The sequence below is a fragment of the Lagopus muta genome, chromosome 19, assembly GCF_023343835.1.
Source record: "Lagopus muta isolate bLagMut1 chromosome 19, bLagMut1 primary, whole genome shotgun sequence".
In the NCBI taxonomy this organism is placed as follows: domain Eukaryota; kingdom Metazoa; phylum Chordata; class Aves; order Galliformes; family Phasianidae; genus Lagopus; species Lagopus muta.
In genome coordinates this window covers 10,100,913-10,126,745 of record NC_064451.1, presented here as the reverse complement: position 1 = coordinate 10,126,745, position 25,833 = coordinate 10,100,913, and the positions used below count along the sequence as shown (strand labels likewise).

Here is a 25,833-nt window from a genome sequence, read left to right as displayed (position 1 = left end):
GGAAGCCTGCCAGTTTCTAATATATATGTCAGTCAGCAGCAAGCCTTGGCTGATGACGTGAGCAAACAGTCAGGGGAGAAGAGGGCTCCTGGTGCCCCACGAGCTGCCACTGAGCACATGTGGGGGCTCAGGGCAGGAACGCAGGACCACTGAGCCCACAGAGGGAAAAAGTGGCCTGAGCACCATAACCAGTAATGGCCTTGGTTTACACACGAGGCAAAACGCCGGCCGACAAAGCCGACCGGGCCCAGGAGGAGGCCCAGCTTTCCTGGCCTCAAATAAGCTATAGCTGTAAATATGCTTTCTTTTCAGAAAATTCCACTCTTTGTGGACTGGTTTGGAACACAGAGCCATTTATTTCCCTTAGCAACTACAATTTCATATTTTAAGGTACCAGAAAGAGCTCTAGCTCAAGTAATGTGAGCTTTAGGAAAGTGTTACTCTGGTTCTTTTTCCTTACACGTTCATTTAAAATGGCTTTGTCTTAATTCCTGCATTGATTTTGGAACACAGGAGATGCCTCCAGAGGAGTTTTGCTTAGAAGTTGCCAAGCACATTGTTAGCAACAAAATCACAAGTCATCTAATGCTCATTTGCACTTCAAATATCCTACAGTATTTACCAAATTGCCTGGCGAGCACTGTGGTCTTGCCCCAGTGGAAAAAGCAGTCATACAGACCCAAGCCAGATTTCTTGTTAGCCTGTGCAATCCATGCTCATGACAGTCACGTGCACGTTTAACTGCAATGAAGTGCTCCCGGTCAACACAAAAGAGTCTGATGTAAACAGGTCCTCTTTGTCTACGGCAAGGCCAATAGTCACAGTCTGAGAAATCTTCTGAAATTTTATTTAAGTGCCACACTGCAATTGTTCGGAATCAATTGTTAGGCAGCTAATATGCTTGAGAAGTATTTAGTGTACCTATTCACTTGATGTTGCATGTAAGGAAATTGTAAAAGCAAACCATCATCTTGATTTTGGACAGAGAATATAATTGTGCAGGAGCAATGTCCTGTGGTGACATATCTCCCGATAGCTCAAAAACAAATCCATGCATGTGATCTGAGGGATCTTTGAGGGTTGGTTATTTATTTTTGAATAAATGGATCACTTCTCTTTATTAGACCACTTTTCAAGGCACTATCTTCCCAAAGCTTCTAGGAAAAAGGAAAAACTTGTGAGGAAGGTAAGGAAAATTTGTCACTGTTTATTTTTAGTCTTGGACAGTGATTTAAAAAAGTAAAGCTGGAGAGATAATGTTGCTTTTCTTTATCATTTATCAAAACTATACTCTGTAGTAGTGTCCAGAAGGTGGGAAGAGCCCTCTTCTACCCTTTTATGTGTACATGAAAATATACACACAAAACTGACCAGTAGAAATTCCTTTGTACAAATCCCAGAAAAAGACTATAACAGCAAGTAACTCCGTTGAACCTTTGGAGTGTGAACCAGCATACGAACCCTGCTATTTCTGATGCGGCAGAATGATGCATGCCTTACCATAAGGGTTCATGTGGTCGCCTGGCATTTGTGGAGGGGTCAGACCCTGCTGAAAAGGGTCTGTGCCATAACTGCTTTGATCCATTGCTACAATCTGCTGCTGTGGTGGTGCAAGTGGTGTGTAAGATGTCATCATCCCTTCCATTCGGTTAGACATTACTTCTGCAAAAGACACAGGAGGGCACAGTCACTGCTTAGCAACAGAAAGGCTGCAGATATCACTGCTGATGACATTACTGAGCATAAGAGCACTGTGAATGCATGTAGGAGTCTGTGCCATTCAGAAATGCCTTCCCAATCTTGTTTGAGAGTACAACTATTAAGTGCAAAGATCTCTGGACCATATTACCCACTTGTGGGTGCTGGCTCATATCTTCCCAAAGTCTCCTTGTAACTGCTATAGCCCTTACATTCTCTAGTGCCTGTTCGTGCCAGCCTAATACTGCTAATGCAGAAACAGTACAGCAACTCTCTATGCTGGAGTGGATGTCATGTGGAGCAAACAATATATGTTTCCTTAACAGTAGCCTGCAGAGTAGCCCCTCATGCAGCTCATGATCCTCAAGGTCATGACCGTTTTTCTGCTCTGCGTCAGAAGAATTTGAGGCTGCAAGGCCTTGAGATGCTGCTCTTCAGCAGCAACCCTGAAGCTGCAGGACATGTCCTGGCAACTCTGCCCCGGACCTGGGGCAAAGGAGGGGCTCCCTGTAACACCGCTGAGCACGGTACCCTCTCTTCATAAGAAAATAAAGCTAACTGGAAGATCTCCATTAAGTGAGCTTCCTGGAGATTTCCTCCAGTGTAAGCTCCTCTGCACTGCAGATTTCTTACAGGAAGGTACTGGCTTCTGTAAGCACCTTGTGGGTCTGTGAAGAATTTGGGATAACATACCACAGTCACTCAGACACAGCAGCTCTGTGTGCTACCACAGGTAGTGGTACACACTTGTGAACACCCTGCATGGCTGTACTGAGACAGTATGTATCCATGTGGAAATGGCACTTTGAGAAAGCTTGCAGATTCTTTCCCCCTTGCTTTGCCTCCATCACAGATCCCCTACCTTGCCCTAGTCGCTGAGAGTTTTGTTGCTCCTGCTGCTGCTGGTGCCTTCGTGCTAGTTTTTTCATCTGAGCAAAAGAGGAAGAACAGAACAATCTCATGGGTCTGAATGGAACAATTTTTTCTTCTTCCAAAATTCTCTGTAAACATCAAATCAATCAATACAGACCACTTATATTCATGCATATAACACTTTGGGTTCAGTTTCCAGTTCACATTTGCAAATAAAATTTACTCCTGGTGTTGTCGTGCTTGTAGGACATGAACTTAATGTTCGTGTTCCTGCATGGATGTAGACAGCAAAGCATGCAAAATGTGCACAGTTCAGTCCCTTGGATCGTTGTGATATGTTCAACATCTTGGGGGTGGGGAGAAGGGAGTCCCTGTTGCAGAACAATTCATGTATTAATTTTGAGAACTTGAGAAACAACCTACCTTTGCTCTTTGGTTTTGAAACCAAACCTGGACAACCCGCACACTGAGTCCTGTTTCAGCTGCTAAAGTTTCTCTGACCTAGAGGAGGAAATGTTTAAAGCTGTATTTGTTTTTCCCCACATCTAGTAAGTCACATTCTGAGGAAGATAATTGCATTTACAATAAGTACTGCACGCACAGAATTATTTTTTTTAATTCCTCATATTTTTGCACAGTCTGTGCAAGCTCTGCCCTTCACATCACTACTTTCATAAATAATAAACAAGTATTCTGAGCAGTGTGAAATGTTACTAAATCATTTAATGATTTTTAGTTTACTAATAAACCAGTTCTGCATGAAAAATTACAGACTTAGCTATGAATTATGTTTATGCTTTTGGCAACAGGGCACACTGCACTGTCCCAGGAGACGCATTTTGTACACCTTCAGGACAGTGTCACTTTTTGCAACAAATTTTGTGATACAACTCCACTTTTTTTTTTTTCTCACCAGACAAACTCAGGATTAAATAATTTTCTAGATTAGTTTTCAAAAGATTTCATTTTCGTCAGCTTCATCATGCCTTTCCTTAGCTGCTACAAATGAGATAACACCATGGTTAACTTTCTTAAAAAAACAGGACTGGAAGGACAAGTGGTAGGTCCAGGGCTGTGCACCCACATCCCCAGAAAGTGAATCCCTCTGCGGTGGGAAGGAGGGCTTGAAGTCACTTTACCCAGGTTCTGAAAGCCCATTACTTTGTTTTACAGCATGCAAATATGTTGCTCTATGGGAATCAGTCACAGAGCTGCTCTACATAATGAATAACAAAAAATGACATAGACATAGAACTGGTCCCAGGATGCTTTCTGGTTTCTGCATTCACCTCCAAGCGCCTGCTGCTGGCCCAGGAAGGGGCAGGGGCCTTTGTGACCTGATGCTCTTACCCTGTGCACTGCTGGGTGTCAGAACAGAATGTAGGTCTCTATGGAAGCACCTACCTTCCTACAGGGCTTGGAAGACACTTCAAAGGATGCTTTGAATGCTCGTCTCTGCTGCGTAGTGAGTATTGTCCTCGGTCGTTTAGGTCTCCTTGGGTCCTTCCCATCATCACTTCCTTTTCCTTGTGTTACTTGTCCTTTGGTGGGCTTAACATCTCCATCTTCATCATCACTTTTAACTGGTGAAAAATCAACAAGATATAAAACTATTTGTGTTCCACCAAGACAACGGGGTATTTGAGAACTGCTCTTCAGCTACAAACTCATCAACAGGTCAACAACTGTGTTTATCTGCGGACCTACATTTACTACAGGCAGGAGGAGGCTATCTTAAATCTGTGTGTATGGCCTAAATCAAATCCCACAAAAGGAGAAGAATATTTTTCTCTACTTAATATGTAATCGAGGGCATGGGACAGATCAGGGGCTGTAAATTCAGAAATCAATGTGGTATCTCCATAAACTGGTACAGGGACTCTTGGTACCCTTCTACCATCATCTGATTCCCTCTTTGCTCACCTGCTGACTCTGCTGCAACCACACTGGCTAACACACACCTTTACCTTCAAAGAATAGCTTCATCTTCTCCCTCTGCACTACTTTCAGAGAGGTGCCGCTGTCCCCAAGGCTGAGGCAGTGAAACAGTCTAAGTGCAAATATTTCCAAAGTATCTTAAAGTCTGTTTACATAAATATAGTGTAGATTCCAGAAATTGTTCTGAAAATGTTGATGCTCCGGAGATAATATTAAATAAAGTCTTTTCCCTGTCATTTCAGTATTCTTTCTCTGTTCATTACAAACTATCAATACGTGTATGCACAAATTTATTTTTCTTGGCAAAAAAACAAATATGTACGTGCTTATGTAAATAGATTATTTGTATTTTCCGCTGTTAGGCTATGAATATTCTTACAGTCTAGTGATATTATGTATGCTGGTATATTGTACTATGAAATTTCATTCTCAGTGGCAAGCATTAAAGAATAAGTCTGAATTCTGATGCGAAAAACAACTTTTCAACTCAGTATATTTCATTTCAACAGACTACCAGGGTTTTTTTTCTACCAGAAGACATTAATGTACAATTCCAGGAACCTCAGCCTTAAGAAACTCACCATCATTTTGATATATTCAGAAATTACATTTGGGGAATTAACAAATTAGACTTTTATTCATTATTGGGTCTGATTATTATGCACCTAGCAATCTAATCACCTTTTACTTTAATAAGCATCTTTTGCCTAATGATTAAAGAGAAGTTCAGTCATTTTAATAACCATGACATTATTAACTTTCCAGCAAGCCATTTCTAAGGAAAGGTTAGTGAAGATTAGTATTGCTCATTGGAGAGTTACTTTTGTGTCCAGTGGATAAATATTTGATTAGAGAAGGACACACACTCAGCCAGGGGTACAGGAGATCATTTGCTCTCACTCAGGCACTTAGGAGATTTGTGTTTTCAATGCATTTGAGAACGGGAGACAAAACATCTCATTTAATTTGTCAACTTGTTTTTCAGGTTCATGTCTGGCTAACAGAGTATAATGGAAAAAAAACAAAAAGCACCTCCAGGAGTAAGAAACTATCCCTTGTGCCAGTGGAAAATGAAATTGAAAGCAAGCCTGTTTTGTACTTCTTCGGCAGCCGACTGCCCAGTTGATCACAAAGTACAAAACCCATGAAGGAACGTGCATCCATGCCAAACACGGCCCTCTGAGGCAGGCAGCTGGCAACAGCCAACTTCCAGTCCTGGCGTGGCAAGCTCACACTCGCTGGTGGAAGGAGCAGGATCACCATGCTCAGCCTGCAGGGCTGGGCACAGCTCCGCACTGTTCTTTTCAAAGGGTTTGTCTGGATACAGACTGCAGCAGGTTGCTGAAGCTGGGATGGCAGAACAACATGCTGAAGGGCAAGTAGGAAACTCAGACACCTCATGCAAATTCACAAAGAGCCCAAACCCTGTGATATTGGGATGACAGAGCAAAGCACTCATGCTCCTGCAAATACAGTAGGGCAATAAATAACAAGAAAATATCTGGTCCTGCACACCCTGCTGACACAGCAGTGACCTTTCTCTTGTTGCGTTCCCAACCAAAAATATAAATTCGAGCAATGTGATGAATATGACTCTTGGATTAGGGACAATTACAATAAGGACAATTACTGTGCCTATTTTCCCATAAACTACAGGCAAAGATCCAAGTTGTTTGTCTGCTTAATGGAATGGTGATTGTTGATTTTCTTGGACATTTTCTTGGGAAATAAATGAGCAATTGTGATGACTGGCACCATACTGCACACACACTGTCTCTAGTCTTGGACTCAACCAGGGCACACACGCAACGAGAAGTTTCCAGTCTCAGTGAGAGCACATGGCACAGATAGGAGGAATGCTGTTCCTCCTGTTTATGCTTGAGCCTGACAGGCAGCCCTCACTGTAACTGCTGCCAGATGCTCTGGGTTTTGGACTGCAGAATCTAGACCCAGTGTGTGATCTTTTTATCATGTACAGTACTGTGCTCAGTCCCAGCCAGACAGCAAGCAGCTTTGCTCACTCTTTCAAAACTTTCTCTTGGAGGTGGCTGGAGGACACCCATCAGCTATCAGCTGGGAGAGCTCCAGGGCTTTCTTTAGGAGAAGCTCTGCTTGCACAGCATGGTGACCTGCCACCCATTTTTCTGGCTCATTACTGAAAGTATATGAGCAGAAGATTCCCTGATATCAGGGCAAAAATATTTTTGGAGGAAGGAATGCCTGTGGAAAAGAGTAGGCTTTGAATGAGGTCTCAGGTAACTGAAGTCAGTCTGATTCACATGCTGCGATCTCACAGAAACGCACAGTATTGACCCCTCAAGAAACCTCAACATTTTTTCAACTTTACTAAGACAGCAGCAAATTAAGGAAAGGAACAAATTCAGGAAGAACAACTGGTAGCGGGGATTTTTAGCTGTGCCTGCTAAGAGTTGTAACTTGTACGGTTGACAAAAGCATGTAGAGAAAGTGGATGCGTAAACGGATATGTTTTTCTTAAAATGCTCTGCAAGCTCTTCCAGCTTTTCCAGCTGGCACAGGAGTGGGAATGCTCACCTGAGTCGGAATCATCTGGGCTGACGGAGCTCAACAGGTCCTTTTCTTTCTCATAGTCACTTTTACAGAGCAACTGCCCTTCCTTAAGAACAAACTCATCCCCTTTTCTCAGCTGTCGCTCACAAACGCAGCAACAGAAGCAGCTTAAGTGGTAAACGCACTCCAGGGCTCTCATCACGAATTCTGTTGGGGCAATTTTTTCCATGCAGCCACTGCACTTAGCAGCAAAAAGCCTGAAAGAAAGAGAAGCAAAGAAGTCAAAGGGAACATCAGATCCACACACTGCATGAATTTAAACACATAAAGTTCTTTAATTTAGCTACAGATCAGACTGCCTCATACTTTTGTAGATGGGGGACTTGCATTCTTAGTCTTGGAAACATCACAACATATTCAAATCTCAGACACTTTGGACTGCAGATTCCCAAACTGCCTGTGCTGGATAAAAATATAAAGATTTGTTCTCATCCCACTGCTTTGTTCCTCTTTAGGATAAGAAACATTAAGGCGCTCTCAGAGTTTGGATAAGTTCCTTCAAAACCAAACTTATTTTAATTCACTTTTTAGAGGAAAGGCTGAGCCAGACTTTTCTTTATGCAGGCGTTTTGATTTCAGAATATATTTCATGACTTCACCTTTCTGGTACTGCCTGTGTCTGAGGAGGCTATAACAAATGAACACAGAAACAAGCATGGAAACACAGTGCTGTTGCTGAGCAGATGACACACACATGCAATCACACACATGTAATTGATAAAGAGAGGAGTGAAATAATGTGGCTTTTCTTTGGACGTTGAGTTATTCCAGAATAACCTGTTTCCAAAGACAGTCCTGTGCATTTTAAATGGTGTGAAACATCCTTTGGCAGAGACAGGCAGTGATACAATCTGCTAAATTACCATTATAATCACAGGCTCTACAATATACACTATATTCCAGACTAATTCTTATTAAACCTTTATAAACCCCCTCTTTCATGCGTCATTAATTTTCTAAGATAAAGTTAGAATGATATTGATTAATTTTATTTTGCTTTTCTAATGGCAACTGGGAATCTCCTTAAGTGAGCTTTTAGGAAGGCGGCTGCTTCAAATAAAGATGAATAGCTGAGTTACGTCCCTGTACCACACAGTGGATTTGGTAATTTGAAATTCAGTGGCTTTTATGGCAATACATCAAAGCGCAAGGTGCATTAATATTTACATTTTTTCAATGAAATTAACACAACTGCAGTGATGCGTTCACAAGAAAAAGGAGATTCTACATTGCATGGTGGCGTATGATGATTTTTTGTTGGTTTTTTTTTTCGTCCTCAGAATTATCACCTTTTTTATTAAGGGCAAATATGATTAATTTTAGAAGGCGCAGGCTGTGGCGCCTATTGAGCCTTCCAAAGCCTCCATTTTGTCTGAGCTGAGAAAATCCAGCAAAATGGCAGTCACTAGTTCTTCAGCAAAGCAATGAAGTCACAAAATAGGCAAGAGGGAAAGGAAAATGTAAATGCATTTGCATACTGCATCCAAAGAAAGGCAGACTGCCCAAGAACTTGTGTGGCTCTTACACCTGTATCTTTTGATCTGAAAAGAAATCTACTGTAGTAACTTTGCTGGTTTGTGCATATCTTTGCACAACCAGAGATACAGCACAACAGCTCTGCGTTGTACAAATCACAGAAGGAACACTGAGCAACTCCTTCTTGAGTACACAATGGAATAAATTTATTAAAGGAAAACTGACGGTGTGCAGGACCACCAGCCACTGCTGATGAAAGGGCCTCAATGTCATACTGTCTGCTGGGTCTGTCCACAACTTTTCTCTACTGTCAGAGGCAAACTTCAGCAGCAAGAGGGAAATGTGATTTTACGTTCTGGCTACTAAGCATCACAAGAATATCACAGTGCTTTCGCTAGCAACTTCCTATGCAGGAAATATTTCTATCTATGCACAATGGCATATCTGAAAGGATTAAAACACAATGGGGGAAAAAAAGAGCAAACAGATTTTAAGCACTTAAAAAAGTTGTTTCTGTTTAACTGCTTAAACCTATTTGACTCAGTTTAATTAAGCTTGTATCTTTTGTCTGAGGACTGTTGCGACGATGGAGCACACTTAAAGAATCTGAAGATTAGCAAATCTGGTGTGAAGGCATCCGGCTCCCCTGACTGCCATCAGTTCATTTATACTGGTGTGACAGTTAACCTGTGCACGCTTCAGTAAAACTCAATGGCTGGCTATCAGGAGGGATGGGACAGACCCTACATGTGGTAGCTGCTCTGCTGGGCTGCAGATGTAACAGCCTGACCAGGAAACATTGCTGCATTTCTGTTTCTACAGTCTCCAGGTTCCTGACTTCATCTGAATTTCAAATCAGTGCTACTAGCCTGAGAAATCTTAGAAAGAAACTCAGGAAAGCGACTGCGATCCTGCAGGTACAGGCACTGATCTGTCTAAAACCCCTTGCAATACTGCTGCGATGATGATAAAACCCAGCATTGCAGTCGGGCTGTTAATAAAAGTAGTGCTGAAAGATCGGTGTACTTTGGAGGCTTTCACAGAAAGAGTTAATGCAGGATGTCTGCTCCACCACCCCCCTTTGTAGGCAGACCAGGGAGGCCGGGCTCTGAGAGACACTCAAAGAATAAGGGCTTTTTCTCTTTGAAAGAACCTAGCAGAGATGGCTCCAAGAGAAATGTACATTAAGTCTTCCTAGACCAAACCATTCCTACTGCAAACCCACTGGATCAGCACCAGCACTACGTGGGCAGCACTGCAGAACTGCACGCCAGGGCCAGGAGAGCCCAGGCAGAAGGGAGCAGGGAGGAACCTCCCTGCTTCCCCTCTGAGTGGAGCAGTAAGGGCAGCAGCTTCCCTCGGAGGGCTGCGGGAGGCAGGACAAGAAAGGCCAGTGCAGCACTTCTGCAGAGAGCGCATCAGCAGCTTGGGGCCGCTGAAGCTGAGGCTGGACTGACACTGCAAAAAAATGGTGCACGATATTAGATAAGACAGCAGCTGTCTCCAGTTTTCTCCCAAGCAAGCTGCAAAATCTGCCACCGTTCGGTGGAAGTGCAAACACAAATGTAGCATTGTTTAGAAATAATTTTAAGGAGGAAAGCATACACTCCCCCTCACATTTCCTAGCTGGAACATAATAATATTCTGTTGTCTTCTTATCCTTGTGCTACAGCGTGTATTGTTTACGTGACCGGTGTTTTCTATGTCATACTGCTTTACCAAGTGGCTTTTCTTCCCCCTTGTTTGCAAAATAAAAGATATACAAAGAAATGTATTATTGTCAGTGTAGTATTAAATCATTCAAATTAATGTGCATTTGTCTGACAATACTGTGTTATTTTCATATGCTTAATTGTCCCTTGTCAATCTAACAACATCCCATAAACCTGACTTGGGTACTCTCTGCATTATAGCATGCACTCACCCATCTTACACTGAGTTGGATGTAATTCTGTGATTACAAAATTTTCATTACATTTATCATTTAAAATGTCTATAGATGTTTTTTAGCTTCCAGAAAGTAACCCAGGGTTTTTTTTTTTTTTTTTTTTTTTTTTTTTTTTTTTTTTTTTTGCACAAGGCAGTCTCACAACAGGAAACTAATCTTGACAAATGACCAGACTTTGATATCTGTGACCTAAAACACTGCTCATTAGACTGTTCATTTTATAAATGAATGGTAATAAACCTGTTGAGACGTGTAGGATAGCAAGAATACTTCACAGATCACCCATTTGTAGGTTTTAATCAAGGCAACACATTTGATGAGGAGCATGCAGGTATCTATGCAGAGAGAAACACTGTCCTTTTCAACTACATTTAAAGAAATATTTCTTTTGTTTTCTATACATTTTGCAAATAATTTGCATAGCTCTGACTTTTTACCCCCACGGCTGATTATCTCCAGCTCTCTTAAGTTAATGTCCAACCTCAAAATCCTTGGACTTGTTAAAGTATGCGGAGAGTGGAAATCAAATGCCTTTATTAGAAGCCCCAGGAAATCTCTGACTCCTAAGCACAACGAAAACATTCCAAAGAAAATTGTTCAAAGCAGACAAAGGAGAAAAGCAGAACAAGAAACCTTGTTTTGAATCAACGACTGCAAGAGTTTTATAAATAAATTATGTTGCATGGACTATTTTGAAAGACAACTCAATAACTTCAGAAGTTTTTAAGTGTGCTTGTCTCCATGACTGAACCACTTAGGAGATTCAGCTGAGCTCAGGTTTGGAACAATGGCCTGTTTGTCCATTCAAGTATTTGTAACAATCACCAGGAAGTAAATTTACAGTACAAGAAGATAACAAAAAATATTCACAATTTTAAACTGGGTGAATTTACTAAAATAATTTTGCATTTATTGCAGGGCAATGAAGTACTAAGACATGTGGCCCTGTCTTTAAACAGTAGAGGAAAATGTTCACCAGCGGAAGAGGCCATAAAGATTTTATTTGTTAGGATATCCCTGTGAAGTCAGGCTGAATCAGTAATCCTTAGGAACAACCACAGTTACATGATCTGTTGTGCCTTCCTGCATGGGCACAACCATCTGGTGTTTAATATGTATCACTGATTTATTATCTCTTGCACAGCTATCTTGCTGTAAGCTTGACCCTGATATGCTCCTGAGAATCACTGTTCTGCTGTTTACTCTTATAATGTCCTGACAACCCACACTTTACCTTTCTATTACTCATCCAGGTTCTTCATTTCCTCCTGTTTGTGGGCAAACATATTTTAATTGTTTTATTATAACTAATTTAATCTGTGCTGAGAGATCTCAATGTGCAGTGTGAAATTTGCTGTACACATTAAGTGCGGTTCAAGAGGTTTGTTGTATAGGACTGAGGTATAAAAAGAGACTCATTCAGTCAGGTTGTTTATTTACTGGACCTCTGCTGCAAAGCAGTAAATAGGGAGTTATTATCTGTTATTTGATATATGCGAGAGGACAGATGTTGCTGTCTAACTATCAGAGATGTTGAAACATTTTCCTTTCTCCGTTATTCTGACATTATGTGTTGCAGGAAACTACAGCAGATAGCTGCATTTTCTTTATTTAATAACTCTGCAAAGATGGTGGACACAAGCTTTTGTTAATAGCGTAGGTATAGTCTGAAACTCTGATACTTTTTTTTCTGATAATAGCTGGTATATGACATCCCTATTGTGCCTATATATCCAGCTGGGAGATCACTTGGCACTCAGAGAACAAAATATGTTAGAGACAAAGTAAAATACATTATGCTTTTCACACAACTGAGTTTTATTAAGGGAAGAAATTAAATTACTAACAAATAACATCTGTTACTTCTTCGTCAGGAGAAATTTTGATGCTTCTGTGATCTTTAGACGATGCAGAATGGGGAAAACACTACGCATTTTTTCAACTGTAGGACTTGAATGGTTTTGTAGCGCCTTCCAGCTCACGAGTGCACATAAAAGATGAAAACTTTCTTGGTTGCACTAAATCCTGAACATTCAAAAAATCTCACGTGCACTAAAGAACTAAAGCAGAAATTTAATTTTATGATTTGGAAAAGAAGAAACTCAAAAAAAAAAAAAAAAAAAAAAAGAAACCAATCCATTTAAAATATTTTCCCTGCAGAAAAAGTAATTACATAGTTTATTAAAGCCAATTTCATAGATGAAACTTCAGCAAAATAAAGCTAATTCCCTTTCACTGAGCAGTAATAAAGCATGCACAAAAATTAAAAGTTTCTAGGAAAAAAAAGTAATATACATAGAGAAACTAAAATAAAAAAGCCCACCTTTCTCTAGTGGGAAGTCTGAGGAAAGCATTTATGAGCCCTCTATGTGTAAAGAATACTGACTACTAACGAATGCTGCATTTGAAGCTGTGCTGCACAGTGGGGAAGTGGATTTCTACTTTCAAATGTGGCATATCATGGCACCAAGGTTTTTCCCCATAAACACTCTACTCACGTGTCCATGAGGAGGACTGTGGAGCTACCCACTGTACCTACAGAGACAACACAGTCCCACTGTGCGCTCACACCCTGAAGCCCATGGGAGCTCGCGCTCCTGCTCCCCCCAGCTCCCCTGCCTGATCCTGACAGTGAACTGTGGCATCCACACTGCTAAATTAGCACCCTTTGCTTGGGATTTCTTTCCTAGAGGAATATTACAGAATCACACAATCACAGGGGTTGGAAGGGACCTCAAGAGATCAAGTCCAAGCAGGTATCAGTACAATAGGTCACACAGGCAGGTGTCCAGATGGGTCTTGAATATCTCCACAGAACATACATGAGGAAGGGGTCCCATTTGCCTGAATGGGAACGGGATGCCAGCCTTCACATGGCGCTGCTGGGACCCCGCGGCTCCTCCTGGGCCCCCTGCACGTGGTACCCCAGGCCCAGGCCCTGCTCCACAACAGTGCTGCACAGCCCCACCATCTTCCCACTGACTGCTCCGGGACTGAGCCCACCATTCTGAGACTAATGAAAAAGAAGCAACTGATTGCAAAGGCAAATTGTCAAAGTGGAGACAGAACGATGGGAGAAGTTACATCTTCCTTGACTATAAAGTAAAACATAAAATGTAAAGTACAGAGGAGTTTCTTCCTTCAAGTAGGATGCGACAAAATGGATTCTTCTCTTTGCTTAATTTTCACCCTTTAATTGACCATTTTGTTTGACTGCCTTCCATCACTGCCACACAGCTCTCTTTTATAGCATGTTTCCTTACAGTGCTTTGATGGAAAAATTTATGAAGAATCGAATTATTGCTGTTAGAAGGGAATTAAAACAATTTTTCATTTACAAAGTCACTGATATTGCTCTACTGTGCTCCACCTTTGGGAATCCAATTGCTCTTCCCAGCTACTCCCATTCCTCTTTATAGCATGGCAATTGCACTGTACAGATTATGGCTGCAATTTTCTCCTAATCTGTTCTGGAGAATAGAAACTGTTATAAAAGTTAAGGGCTCCAATTGAATTGATAAAGTCAGGATTGCAATTAAGAAACCTAATGGATTAACAAAATACAATGATTTTGTTAGAATAATATTTTTAGGCAGCACAAACATTTGGGGAATAATGTGATTTTGTCTTCGAGTTTAAAAAAAAAAAGGTGAATGGGCTTCTTTTATGCTTTTTGTATAACTTTAAATTATATCAAAGTGCTATGAAAGCATAATAGGTCTGGGGAGTTTGTATTTCTGCTGGAACTCTGCTAAGCAAGTTCATTACTGGCCAACAACATTTTCCCCATTTTTCTTTATTTGGATCCATACTCAGTTATTTACACATATTACACCAAATCCATCTTTACTCACTACCTGTACAACCTCACTGATTTCCAAGCACACAAGATGGCTGATGCTGTGTACAGTGAGGGCCTTATTTTGTAAACCAGATCTGTGAGAACTGCTTTCTTCAATGTACTGAATATTCACTAGTCTGATAAGAAGTCTTATCTTTCTTGTTCTCTAAGTGGCATACTGAATTTACAGTTGCCTTTGAATTTACATTGCCAGCAACACAGTGAAATTCTTCTAATGTAATTTTTGTATGAAAATTTACCCTAAAGGCTCCATAAGCAAGGAAATTGTACTGCTGGTGATTCACTGCTTTGGCCTTCACTTTTAAAGAAAAAATAATCGTGTCAAAACAATTCAAATGTAATTTCTAAGTTATTTCTTGGCTGGCAAGAATGACTTAGGGAAAGAATTTATACAGGGCCTTTCTTCTCAACTGAGAGTATTAAGAGGAAGAAACGTTATTTGCCAGTATAAAACAAAATAACTTCCTGTGCCTGCTGCACTGATGCTGTACAAGAGCTTGTGCCCAAACCCATCAGCATAGCCAATTTAGAAACTGATTTGCAAGGGAAAGATACCTTAGTCCTGTGGTGTTAATGTCTTTACAGTGGGGGGTCTATTGCCAGCTTCTCCAAACTCATCAACACAATCTATTATTAATACCCAGAAAGGCTTTATAGTATCTTTATTGCACAAGGCAATGAAAGCTCTGTGGTGTAATCTGTTATCTATATTGCAAAAACATGTGAAATAAAACAAAACATAGACACTTCATAAACAAAATGTTTCATCTGTTACATCTCTCTGCCTCTCCTATATATAAAGCAGTAGGGTGCAGGAAAAGCGTTCAGAGAGATTTGCTGTTAGATGTGGGAATGCCTTCGTTTTAAATTTTATTTGTAATGTGACAAACTTTCATCTGAATGAAAATTTCTGCTTCTTTCACTGAGATGAAAAAGTTTAGCTCTCTGCAGAATCAGGCTGTGTTTTATTTGGAGAGCAAAGGAGTTTAGGAGCAAAATGCAGCATCTAAAAAGCTAAAGGCAAGCTCTTCGAGGTGCAGCCACAAGCTGGTAAATGCAACTTCAGCATACAACGGTGGTGAGATGAAGACAGAAGACGAGGCCCCCACAGAGGCAGGACCAGGTATTTGTGTCAGGGGCATTGCCATGGCAGGAACTGAAGAATTCGTCTCCAGTAAACAGGAGCAAAAATAAGTGCCCACAGGCATTTCCCTGGAGGCAGTTTTTCCTTTGGGAATCAGTCGAGATCAGAATTTGAGTGGAGAGCTGGATGTTTTCTTCTGCTATCAATCTAAATATCTGCATTTGATATGAAAAGAGCAGAATTGTCCTACACTTAGACTGTAGGAATAGACAGTATTAGAAATATCATTTAACAGCAAGTAGGTAAACATACAGTTGAAAATCAGAGATGATTTTAATAGATTGCAGCAAAAGTGGAAGAGGGAAGGGGAAAGAAGGGGAACAGTTTTAATATTTGATCTGTATGTGTTTGCAACACAGTAAGAATAAAAAAAACCTTTAACACAAGTGCCCACGTCTTATTTCCCAAATGTCCCTTCATTATTTGCCCGTAGAAAATAAACTGTTCTTTTGTAGTGTTTCTCTTTTCAGTCAGACTGTCAGCTATTATTTTTCTATTTCCTCTTTCTGTCACTTTGCATTATTTTTGGTGCTGTAATTCCCATTTGTTCCCACTCCTATCTTCCTGTCTCCCATTGTTCCATTTTTTAATCCCCAGTTTTACTCTTCTTCAGCTCTTTTTTGGCCCGCTCTCAGTAGGGTTTGAGAAAATACCCAGGCGTGACTCCCTGCTATAGCAACCACACCTCCCCAGGAAAGCCACAACAATCTCTTCGGGACGAGGAAAGTCTTTCACAAGCTGGCAGCAAAAGTAAATCCTTCTTCAAGGAACAAGAAGGATTAGCAGAGAGCAGTGGGCTGCAGACTTAACCCTACCCCTCATTTCTTTAGAGCACCAGTCACTCAGAACCCCACTGTGATGTACAATTAAACAGAACTAAAAAAAATCCTGAATGACACAAGAGCCGGATTGTGTAAAGGTTTAATTCCACTTTAATACCTTTCCAAGTTCAGAACTCAAAGATAGCAATTTAACCCAAGAATCCCCATCTGAGCATGAAAAGTTGCTGTTTGTCTTACAAAAGTCCCTAATTTATTCTGCTGTAAATCATGGTCTATTAGCTTGACCTTTAAGGGATGGAAACTTATTTTTCACCCAATCATCTCTACATAGTTTCTCTTTACTGCCATTCTCCAACAAAATTCACTCACTGATAAGGCAGATCAGCAAAAACATTTTCCTGGAGGCAATAATTTCTTTGATAATAATAATAATAATTAATAATAATAATAGTGGACCAATGGAAAAGGACCACTGGGAAGGAAAAAAGGGAAACTCAGACAGCTGAGGTGTGCCCAGAAATGCCCTAGAAACGATAATTTATTCTAGTAGTACGGACTCCCTCTTATTAACATCATGTCAATTACACATTATTAACATTATGACGCAAAACATGTAGCTCTTTTAATACGGGCATTTTTGAAGGCTCCAAATATCTGATTCATACCTTTTAATGTAAATATACAGACTTGCCTGCTTATTCTAGTATAAACAATTACTATACTTGCTCTATGAGCTGAATTCTTAGATTAACAGAGAATTATGAAAATCTGCTAACTTCTGTAAGGTCAAAATATAGTCAGTTGAGTCCTAAAGAGTTGGCTATCAGCATCTGCATTTCTGCCTGGGATTTGGTTACTAGACTCTAAACACACACAGAAAGAAACAAGCGAGGCCCTGTAGCATGGCCAGACTCTTCTTTTGCCTGGAACATTAGCACAAGTTTTAAGTTATTCCAGCACTGACATATATCATGCAGGACACTAGCACATGTGTGAAAATGAAATCCCATTAGATACCAACAACATTATTAGGCATGCAAAGAGGATTATTTCCTTAAGCTCATAGGACTGAAAGGCTCGTCTAAACATTTTATTAACTTTTTCAGATTTTTTTAATTAAATGAAAACTTGTAAGTACACTAAGGCTGGACAATATTGCTTAACTTTTGGTTATGTATACGAATGTGTATTGCACACACACATTCATCCAGAGTGGAAAAAATTGACATGCCTTTTTTGAGAGAAATGGTCCAAAATCACCACCACCTTATGCAGCAATACAGCGTTCCTTCCTTTGGTAAGAAAAGTTGTACTGCTTAGCATTTCTCTATAAAAAACACTGAAATATCTCATGATATTCCTGAGTGTTGCATAAATGTTCTCCAGAATTAGGTGCTTTGTTCAATATATGACTGAGAAAATCCAGATCTGGTTGTACTGAACTTTTATCTAAAGTTATGAAGCACTTTTAAACAGAATATTTGCTGAACTAGAATGAAGTTTGCTCACCAGTAGTTCTCAGGTTCTTAAGATCATCTGCAAAAGACAAATACATAAGGGCTGCTCCAAAAGTAACGCTTCCTGTTTTATTATGTCGGCCCATGACATCAGAGGTGGATGTTGGTGGGCTGGCAGTAGGGGCTGAACCATCCAGCCAATATTTCATTAAAATTAGTTGTTGTGTGACATTTGGCAGCAGAGGAGCAATCTGATAGAATGGAGTCTGAAATGGAAGTGTGGATGGAGCAAAGGTGTGTCACTGAATTCCTCCATGTGGAAAAAATTGCACCTATTGACATCCATTGGTGCTTGCTGAACATTTATAGAGACCAAACAGTGGATGTGAGCACAGTGAGAGGTGGGTGGTGGTATCAGCAGTAGTGCCAGCAACGGTGGATCACCTCTGCTGGTGCAGATTGTTAAGAATGTGGCATGCAAGCTCTTGTTCATTGCTGGAGAAAATACTCAGCTGGTGATTATGACTGCTGAAAAAGAATGTAGCTGAGAATTTGCTTTATCAAACAGGGATATTGTACTCTTTGTATCCCTTGTAATTTCCACTGAAATAAAGGGGAGGCATTACTTTCAGAGTAATCTACACACAATGAGAAGCTGTGTATCAGTTTTTGCTTCAAGCAGCGAAATGAAGAATTTATTTGATACTAACAGGAATAGGACTGGGACTTCATTCACAGATAAGAAGGCTTTAAAGATGGCTAGCTCCATCAAGGGGTCTATCCTAAATCTATTTTCTACTGCTTCCTCAAAGAATCAACATTTAAAGTGTTTTCAGCCATTTGACAGCAGTTTGTTGTTGGAAGGAAAATGTTTAATTTTTTGGATCTCATATCAACACATCACAAGTCACAAAAGAGCTTGCACTGGAAATTTTGCAAATTCTATAGATAGCACTCCAGCTCATGGCTTACATATGTTACCTGCTAATCGTTGCGGGCAAGTCAGGTAGTCACATGGAAGGGGCATGACTGACTTACACATTTCTTTTGTTCTCATTTACTGACAATAGCTATTAAAATATTTAAGATTGCTTCTTGCACTGCACCAACTAGTCAGGAAACCTAGGAGCCTGGGTGTACGAGTTAATGAAATATGGTTGGGTGAACATAAGCTCTTCATTTAGACAGTAACTGTTACTACTGCAATTTCTTTATGAAAGTCATAAACTCTCCAAAGAAAAGCAGGAGCTACTTTACCCTGATGGTCTTTGACTCTCTCTCACTACCTGCTGGCACAGTTAGAAAGTATGAACTGCCTTTGAACAGATTAGGACCAAGTTAAAGTGTGACAACATCTTAAGCTTTCTCCACATGTTGCCAATGATTTCCAGCTAAAGATGTTACCCTCATCACTTCTGCCACAATGATAAGAATCTATAGCTCACTCACTTGAGAAGATAAAAGAGATTTAGCTGGAAGTATAAAGTACTCTGACCTGCTAAGCTGTGTGGCTAGCTGTCCCAACCCAGCTGATTTTTTCGTCTACAAAGCACAAAATCCTTATCATTAGGGACTTAAGCTGCTTTTTATTTTGAGACAAAAAGAATACTGTTTATTGGCATCCAACTCAAACCAGCTGTAAACAGTTGCTTTGATGAAGCGGCAGCTACAACTTCAATATGCCCGAAGGCACATACCCACTGAGTGTCAATCATTAAAGGAAGAATGTAAGGTGTATACAGGGTCAAAAGAAGGCCAAGGGACATTTAAGACCTGGGGGATCCTAGATAGCTGGTTCGTTGTTCAGAACCTAAAGAAATGTTTGAAGTATTCTGCCATAGGACCTTTATCTCAGGAGGAAATTCTGTGGCTAGGCCCAGCTACAAGCTGACCCACAGAAACAACAGACTTGCAGACTTGGAGCGTTAGGCTTTTCACCCTAACATGACTGTGGAAGCAAAAGGAGGATTTGACAGAGGCTAAATGGTGAGAGAATATTATACCCACTACATACTGGGGATCTACAGTCTACACAGAAGCCTTTGACAGCAGAAGTCCTGCTGGTTTCTATAAGTAACTGAGCCACAGACATGCAGGGCACTTTAAATAATTCTAACTTTCATGTTAACTCTTCCTGTAACTTTGTCTTTCCTGAAGAATAATTTTAATGACTGTAATAACTATTTAAGTCAGAGATGCCCAATTAACAATTTTGCTGTGAGAAGCATAAGGCTGTTAATTAAAAAAAAAAAAGTAAAAATAACTTTTAGAACCAACAGCAATAGCTCCGTCATACACATCTGTACAATTGGTACGTGCCAGGAAAAAGCCCGGACCTGAGGACAAGAGTCTTAGAGTCCCTACACAGTTCACAAATTCCGTTTGGAAAACAAAGAGGTCCTACACGTACACTGTGAAGAGTTTGTCAGTAGAAAGGAAATAGTCCCATTTTTGTCATAGAGCTCACAGTGACAGTTCTTTTGGGTTTCCTCCAGAGGGCTAGTCTAGTTACTACTTTAATCAGACTTGGATAAGGTCTCATGCAAATAAATGCACAAATGATTTCTTTAATATACCTGCTTGTTTACATTACATTTTAAGGTCTTTATTTGTACAACAGTATCTATCAAACACTTTCAAAACACAGGCAATATACAAATCCTGGCTCCAGAAACATAAACTGAAGGAAGTGGTTAGTGGATGACAGGTGAAGTGGCTCAGCTGTTGAAAAAAGGCCACTTCTGACAGATTCTCCATAATGAAGTTCACACCAAGTCCTAATGCAGATTGCAACATTTACTCCTGCCAACATAAAATTCTCAGTGTCCCTTGCAGTCAGGGAAGAGATTTGCCTGAGAACGGGTTAATGGAAGAGGGCACGCTCCATTAGAGGGTTCCCTGGTGGTGTCCTTCTTGAAGAACCCTCACAATAGCACCAGCTGAGAGGTTGCTTCCTATTTTTAACCAACAGCCTGAAAGAAGATGAAGCTGACTATAGAAAAGTTATGTGCTGTTGGGGCTACAATCACTGATGAAACATAAAGGACATGCTATGAACCAGGACATGCCAGTTCAGCAGGACACAGAGCAGGTACTAATTTGTAAGCTCTCTGCCACGATCCAACGCAGCTACGATTCTTACTGGAAAGAAAAAAATTGCCTGTAACTGGAAAGCGAAGCCATTGGTGACAACAGCAGCACCTGCAGCACCCAGTAGCAGCTATTCAAGAAAAGCTAATGACCCCTTTGTTTACTGGGAAAAAAGCTTTTCAGACACAGATCAAAAGAGAGTGTACAGCTCCAAAGCTCCTCGGGTTTCCTTGAAGAATCTGAAGTTTGTGTGTTGAGGGCCAGGTGATGTGAACAGCTCCAGGGCTGTTTAGTTGTCAAGTGCTCGTTCTCTGCGCAGACGGGAGATTTCCAGTGCATTCCTAATTCTAATCGGTTGTAGTGTTTTCGAGCCATCTGAATAACTTCCACCCCAGAAGAGCAATAGAGAAGATTGAGCACCCACTCTTTTATGCCAGAATACAGCAAAATATATTTCTGTGCCAAATGCCCATGTTCATAACAAGGATGAAATAATCCCATCTCCTTTAACAGCTGATTTTTGAAACACAGAATACAAACTTGATACAAGTTCTTAAGATCAGATAAAGAACTAACATTTATCTCAGTAGTTTATATTAGGTTCTAATGCCTGGAAGTCTGAAATGGTTTAGCATCACTGTGTGATGCTGAGGCTGTGCTCTGTCACCCTGTGACACAGAAAAGCTGTGCAGAAGGGACTCCTGATGGATATAGCTCTTAGCAGTGGCATTCCTGTCTTTGGAGCCATCCCACCTTCAACTTCCCACAGGCTGCTATCACCATGAAGGAAGGCCAATGCACAAACTCCACTTCCTGGCCCCTGTGTTAATTATAAAAATGAGCAGCATTACAGTTGCTGTTCTGAAACACTCAGCAGCACAGGGAAGGAAATGCACCGACTGCTCTGGCGGTGGCAGGGCCAGCGCAGCAGACACCTGCCATGGAGATCCTGTGGGTACCAGGGAAGATCCCCAGACCTTCACCGCTGCCAGGGCAGACCTCCCTAAAGTAAGCTGGAAAATCCTCTCCTGCATTCCCAAAGGATCTCTTCATAACATTAAACTAAAAAGAGGCAGTTCTCTGCCATGCCATGCAAAGCCCAGTGCAGAAGCCCTCCATCACCCAGCGTGATGTTTCAGGTTCAACCTCCTCAGCAAGGCAATGTGTACAGAAGGAATACATTCCAGTGCAGCAGGCAATGATGGTCTACATCTGAGCAAGGCTGAGGAAGGGCCTAAGATGGCATCCCCAGCAGTGGTGACACCCTGGGAGGAATCTGCAAAGGAACAGAGCCCCGGGCTCTCCCACAGGACTCTGCCTGGCTGCACTCGGGACAAATCAATCCAGCCCAGGCAGCACTGGGCCTCTGCTCTGCACTGTGCTCTGGCGCCGCAGCAGCAAACTGCTGGCATGGGCGGTTGGTGCCCTAATGCTTTGCTCCTGCAACATTGCCCGGGTCCCCTGATGTGGCTCCATTTGTAACCCAGTTTGTCATGTGTGGCTGCCTGCAGCCTCCTGCTGGTGGTGTAGCTCTCCCTTCTGGAACTGCATGACATTTCTGGCCAGCATAGCCACAAATGATCCTGCCCATGGCCCACACCACTAACAGCCAAGGTTCAGCTCCCACAGCTGAGAAAGAGGCCCCAGGCGAGCCCAAGGCTCAGCTGCCAGCCCAGAGGCTCTCCTCTGCTGTCCCTCACCCTTCAGTCCGCGTCCGCAGAAACTTTTTGTATTTACTGTGCTGGTGCTCACCCGGCTCTCAGCTTCTGAACGTTCCTTCAACACATCCGCTCCTCCTGGGTACGCTTTGTACCACAGTAATTGCGTATAATATTTTGGGTTTGTATGACAGCAAAAGACAGTAGAAAGTTTGCGGCGCTGCTAGATTATACAGTGAAAAACACTTAAGTACATAGCATAAAAAATACATCTTTGCAATTTATTGTTAAGAAATTTTCATGCATAAAGCCTCAACATTTTTTCCTTTTTAAAGAGACAGTACTTCATCGTTATTGTCACGTCGATATTTTTATAAACCTACTCCAGTGATCTATAGGAAAAGCAAACCAGACAGCTCTATATTTATGGGTATATTTTAAAAGTCTCTTATATTTAACAACTGCATTTAGCTGCGTTAACTGCAAGTTGCAGTAATAAAGGCTCTGCACACATTGATGCTAAATTAAAAAAAGTTCTGCTGTTCAATAATACATAGATGCTGTTTTTTCATTACTATTTAATATCATTTCCATTTAGTTTATAAATAATTGTAACTAGCTAATGAAACGAAATAAAACCTGCCTGCAACCCATTCCCTAGAGCAAACTAAACTCCTCTTTTTAAAGCTTCTTAATCACCGCCCAGTTCTTACAAAATTAGCATAGTAATGGGCTTTAAATTGAGCCTCTTTGTTTTTTAATTAAGCTCCCAGCAGGTAAAAATAAAACAGATTATTGAAGAATATGCCAACACTAATAGCCTGAAACTCTTCTGACAATTAAAAAGATCCCACGTTAACCCTTTTGAGGAATTCTACATGCTAATTAGTCATTCTGAAACCCAAATCCATCAATATTCCATCTCGAAACACTGCAGAGTCGAAATGGCAGAGCTGATCTGCACCAGCATCAGCGACCATTTCCAACAGAAAAGCGAGGCGAAGCCCTTCGTGGCACCAGGGCTGCTCCATGGGACAGCAATTACGTAACCACGAGCGATCGCCTCACGGAGACTTAATACTGCATTTTCTGCACTGGAAGCGTGTGGGGGAGCACCCACACAGCCTGAGCTGGGGAAAGCCATCGGATGATGACGCTTTGATGTCATCAGCCGAACCCCCACCGTGGGCTGGGTTTATGCTGGCAGAAGAGCGTGGGGCAGACGGTGGCTGCAGGTGAGGAGCGCGTGGCACACAGCCGGCACTGCTCTGCCCGGCGCTGCTGGGACCCCGCGGCCCCATCCCGCACCTGCGGCGCCTGCACCTCGAGGCTCTCCTCCGCCCCTGTTCCGAGCTCCTGGCTCCGCTACAGCTCGCTCTCGCACTCAGACAAAGAGCCCCTCTCTCTTTTAACTCCAGAGCTCAGTGTTTGATAATGCCTCCTTGGAGCCTCTGCTGCATTTTGTACAACGAAATTAACTGAATGCCAGAGTTAGCAGCCCTGGTCAGCATTTCAGCCTCTGACGCTTATTTGAAGTGTCTGCCTAGCAGCCTGAATGCAGCGAGTATCCCAAACATGCCTGAAAGACTACTATTCTTTTCTGCTTAGCAACATCAAACTGCCCCAGAGGCAAAGGTAAATCTTAAGCAGAACCATGCCACGGACAGCAGCGATTCTCTGGGAAAATTTACCAGATATTGTTGGCAGCCTAGAAATGGGAATGGCGCAGTTTCATTGATTAGTTTTCTGTCAAATATTTGGAAATCACTTTCTGAGTCCCGCAGTTTATTTTCAGAGTCTGATTCAAGCACCAGAGTGTCAAGTGCTGGCTGCAATCTGCTTGCATCTAGCCAGGACTATTAATCCCTCACTTTCAGGAGCACTGTGTCCATCCAGAAAAATGAAATCAACAACATGAAAAGACCATTCACTTCCAAGTGCGTTGATCACTCTGCGTCCTTCAGAGACTAGCAATAAATGGTACCAAACGCTCTTGTGTGCTCTGTAAAAGCCTGCCAGGTCTTAGGCAGCTGCAGTAACTACTGTCAGTTGCTGCTTTATATTTCACCCTACACTGTGAGGATCACAGTGATGGAATTAGGGGCCAGCAGACAATGTGATTGGATTTAAGGGCAGACTCCAGCCATGAGTACATGCTGCCTTCTTTAGCTGAAGCGCTTAGGAGCCTGTGATATGTGTCTTAACATTTCATTTTCAAAGATAAATGACACTTAACTTATGGCAGATAATTTGGAGAAAGAAGGACATGGTTTGCTTATAATGGAATATAAATTCATTAGGCGAACACCATCGTTTGTCCTCTGTGCAGGGAAAAGTATTACAAACTTCACTGGGAGTCTCTGGACTGTGCCCTGACACAGATAAATATCACCAGCAGAATCACTCAGAACAACGTAAATCCATCACAGCCGAATTAACTTCCCCCACACTACCTGAGAGTAGATCACATATAATTTATATAAGAACTAGAGGGGCCGGTCTGCAAGATGGACAGGAGGACTGTTAAGATTTTCTTAGATGGGATCTTCATTCCTACAAACTTTTCTCATCACCTCTGCTAGACCTGATGGAGACAGCATATGTGTACAGAAATGGTAATTCCTCTTGAGACTGTTTCAATTACAGGGACCTCTCTGGGAATGCATTTCTCCAAAGCATGGAGAATGCCACAATGTTGAGAATAAGCTTGTAACATTTTCAACACATCTGGCTGAGAACAGCTGGAAAGGCAGCACTCATGCAGACTTTTTTTTATCTCTGTGCTTAAGGTTCATCAGTTATTGGTGGGGCTCCAGGGAGCCTGAACTGGACTCCAGCAACTCAATGAGGCGTTTTGCAAATTGCTGTAGAACTGACTTTTGAAAATGCAGAATCCACTGCAAGCAGCTCACCTCCAACCATTTCATATCGAAAACTTCCCAGGACACTGAGGATAATGATTCCCTTTGCCTATGAGGTTTACTGTACAGACATCAGGCTGGAAAGCATGCACAGGTACATTCTGCATCACATGTTGCTTGAAACAAGCTACTCTATGAAACTGCTACCATAACCATCTTAAAGATATGCATTCGTTCCGATGCATTGCAATGGCAGAGGAGCCCAGCACAATGGTGCATTTAAAAAGATTTCTCCCATTTTTGACATTTTTTTGCTAGGCCCAGAAACGTACTACATGAACAGCCCCTCTCCTACCACAGAATCACGCAAAATAGAAAAAAAAATTTCCCACATCTAATCTTGATTGGTTTTCAGCTGTGCCTGCAGATGGAACTACAATGAGCCTAGCAGCTTTTG

At 41.6% G+C, this 25,833-nt stretch overlaps 1 protein-coding gene across 1 annotated transcript in view; it reads right to left on the bottom strand.

Annotated features, from left to right (window-relative positions):
- LMX1B (LIM homeobox transcription factor 1 beta) overlaps window positions 1–25,833 on the bottom strand; it is a 99,956-nt gene that overhangs the window by 6,190 nt on the left and 67,933 nt on the right. Inside the window, exons 3-7 of the mRNA XM_048966348.1 lie at window positions 7,063–7,295; window positions 3,976–4,154; window positions 2,995–3,072; window positions 2,561–2,627; window positions 1,501–1,662 (exon numbers count right to left, since the gene is read on the bottom strand). Coding sequence (XP_048822305.1) covers window positions 1,501–1,662; window positions 2,561–2,627; window positions 2,995–3,072; window positions 3,976–4,154; window positions 7,063–7,295 — 719 coding nt within the window. The remainder of the gene's footprint in view (window positions 1–1,500; window positions 1,663–2,560; window positions 2,628–2,994; window positions 3,073–3,975; window positions 4,155–7,062; window positions 7,296–25,833) is intronic.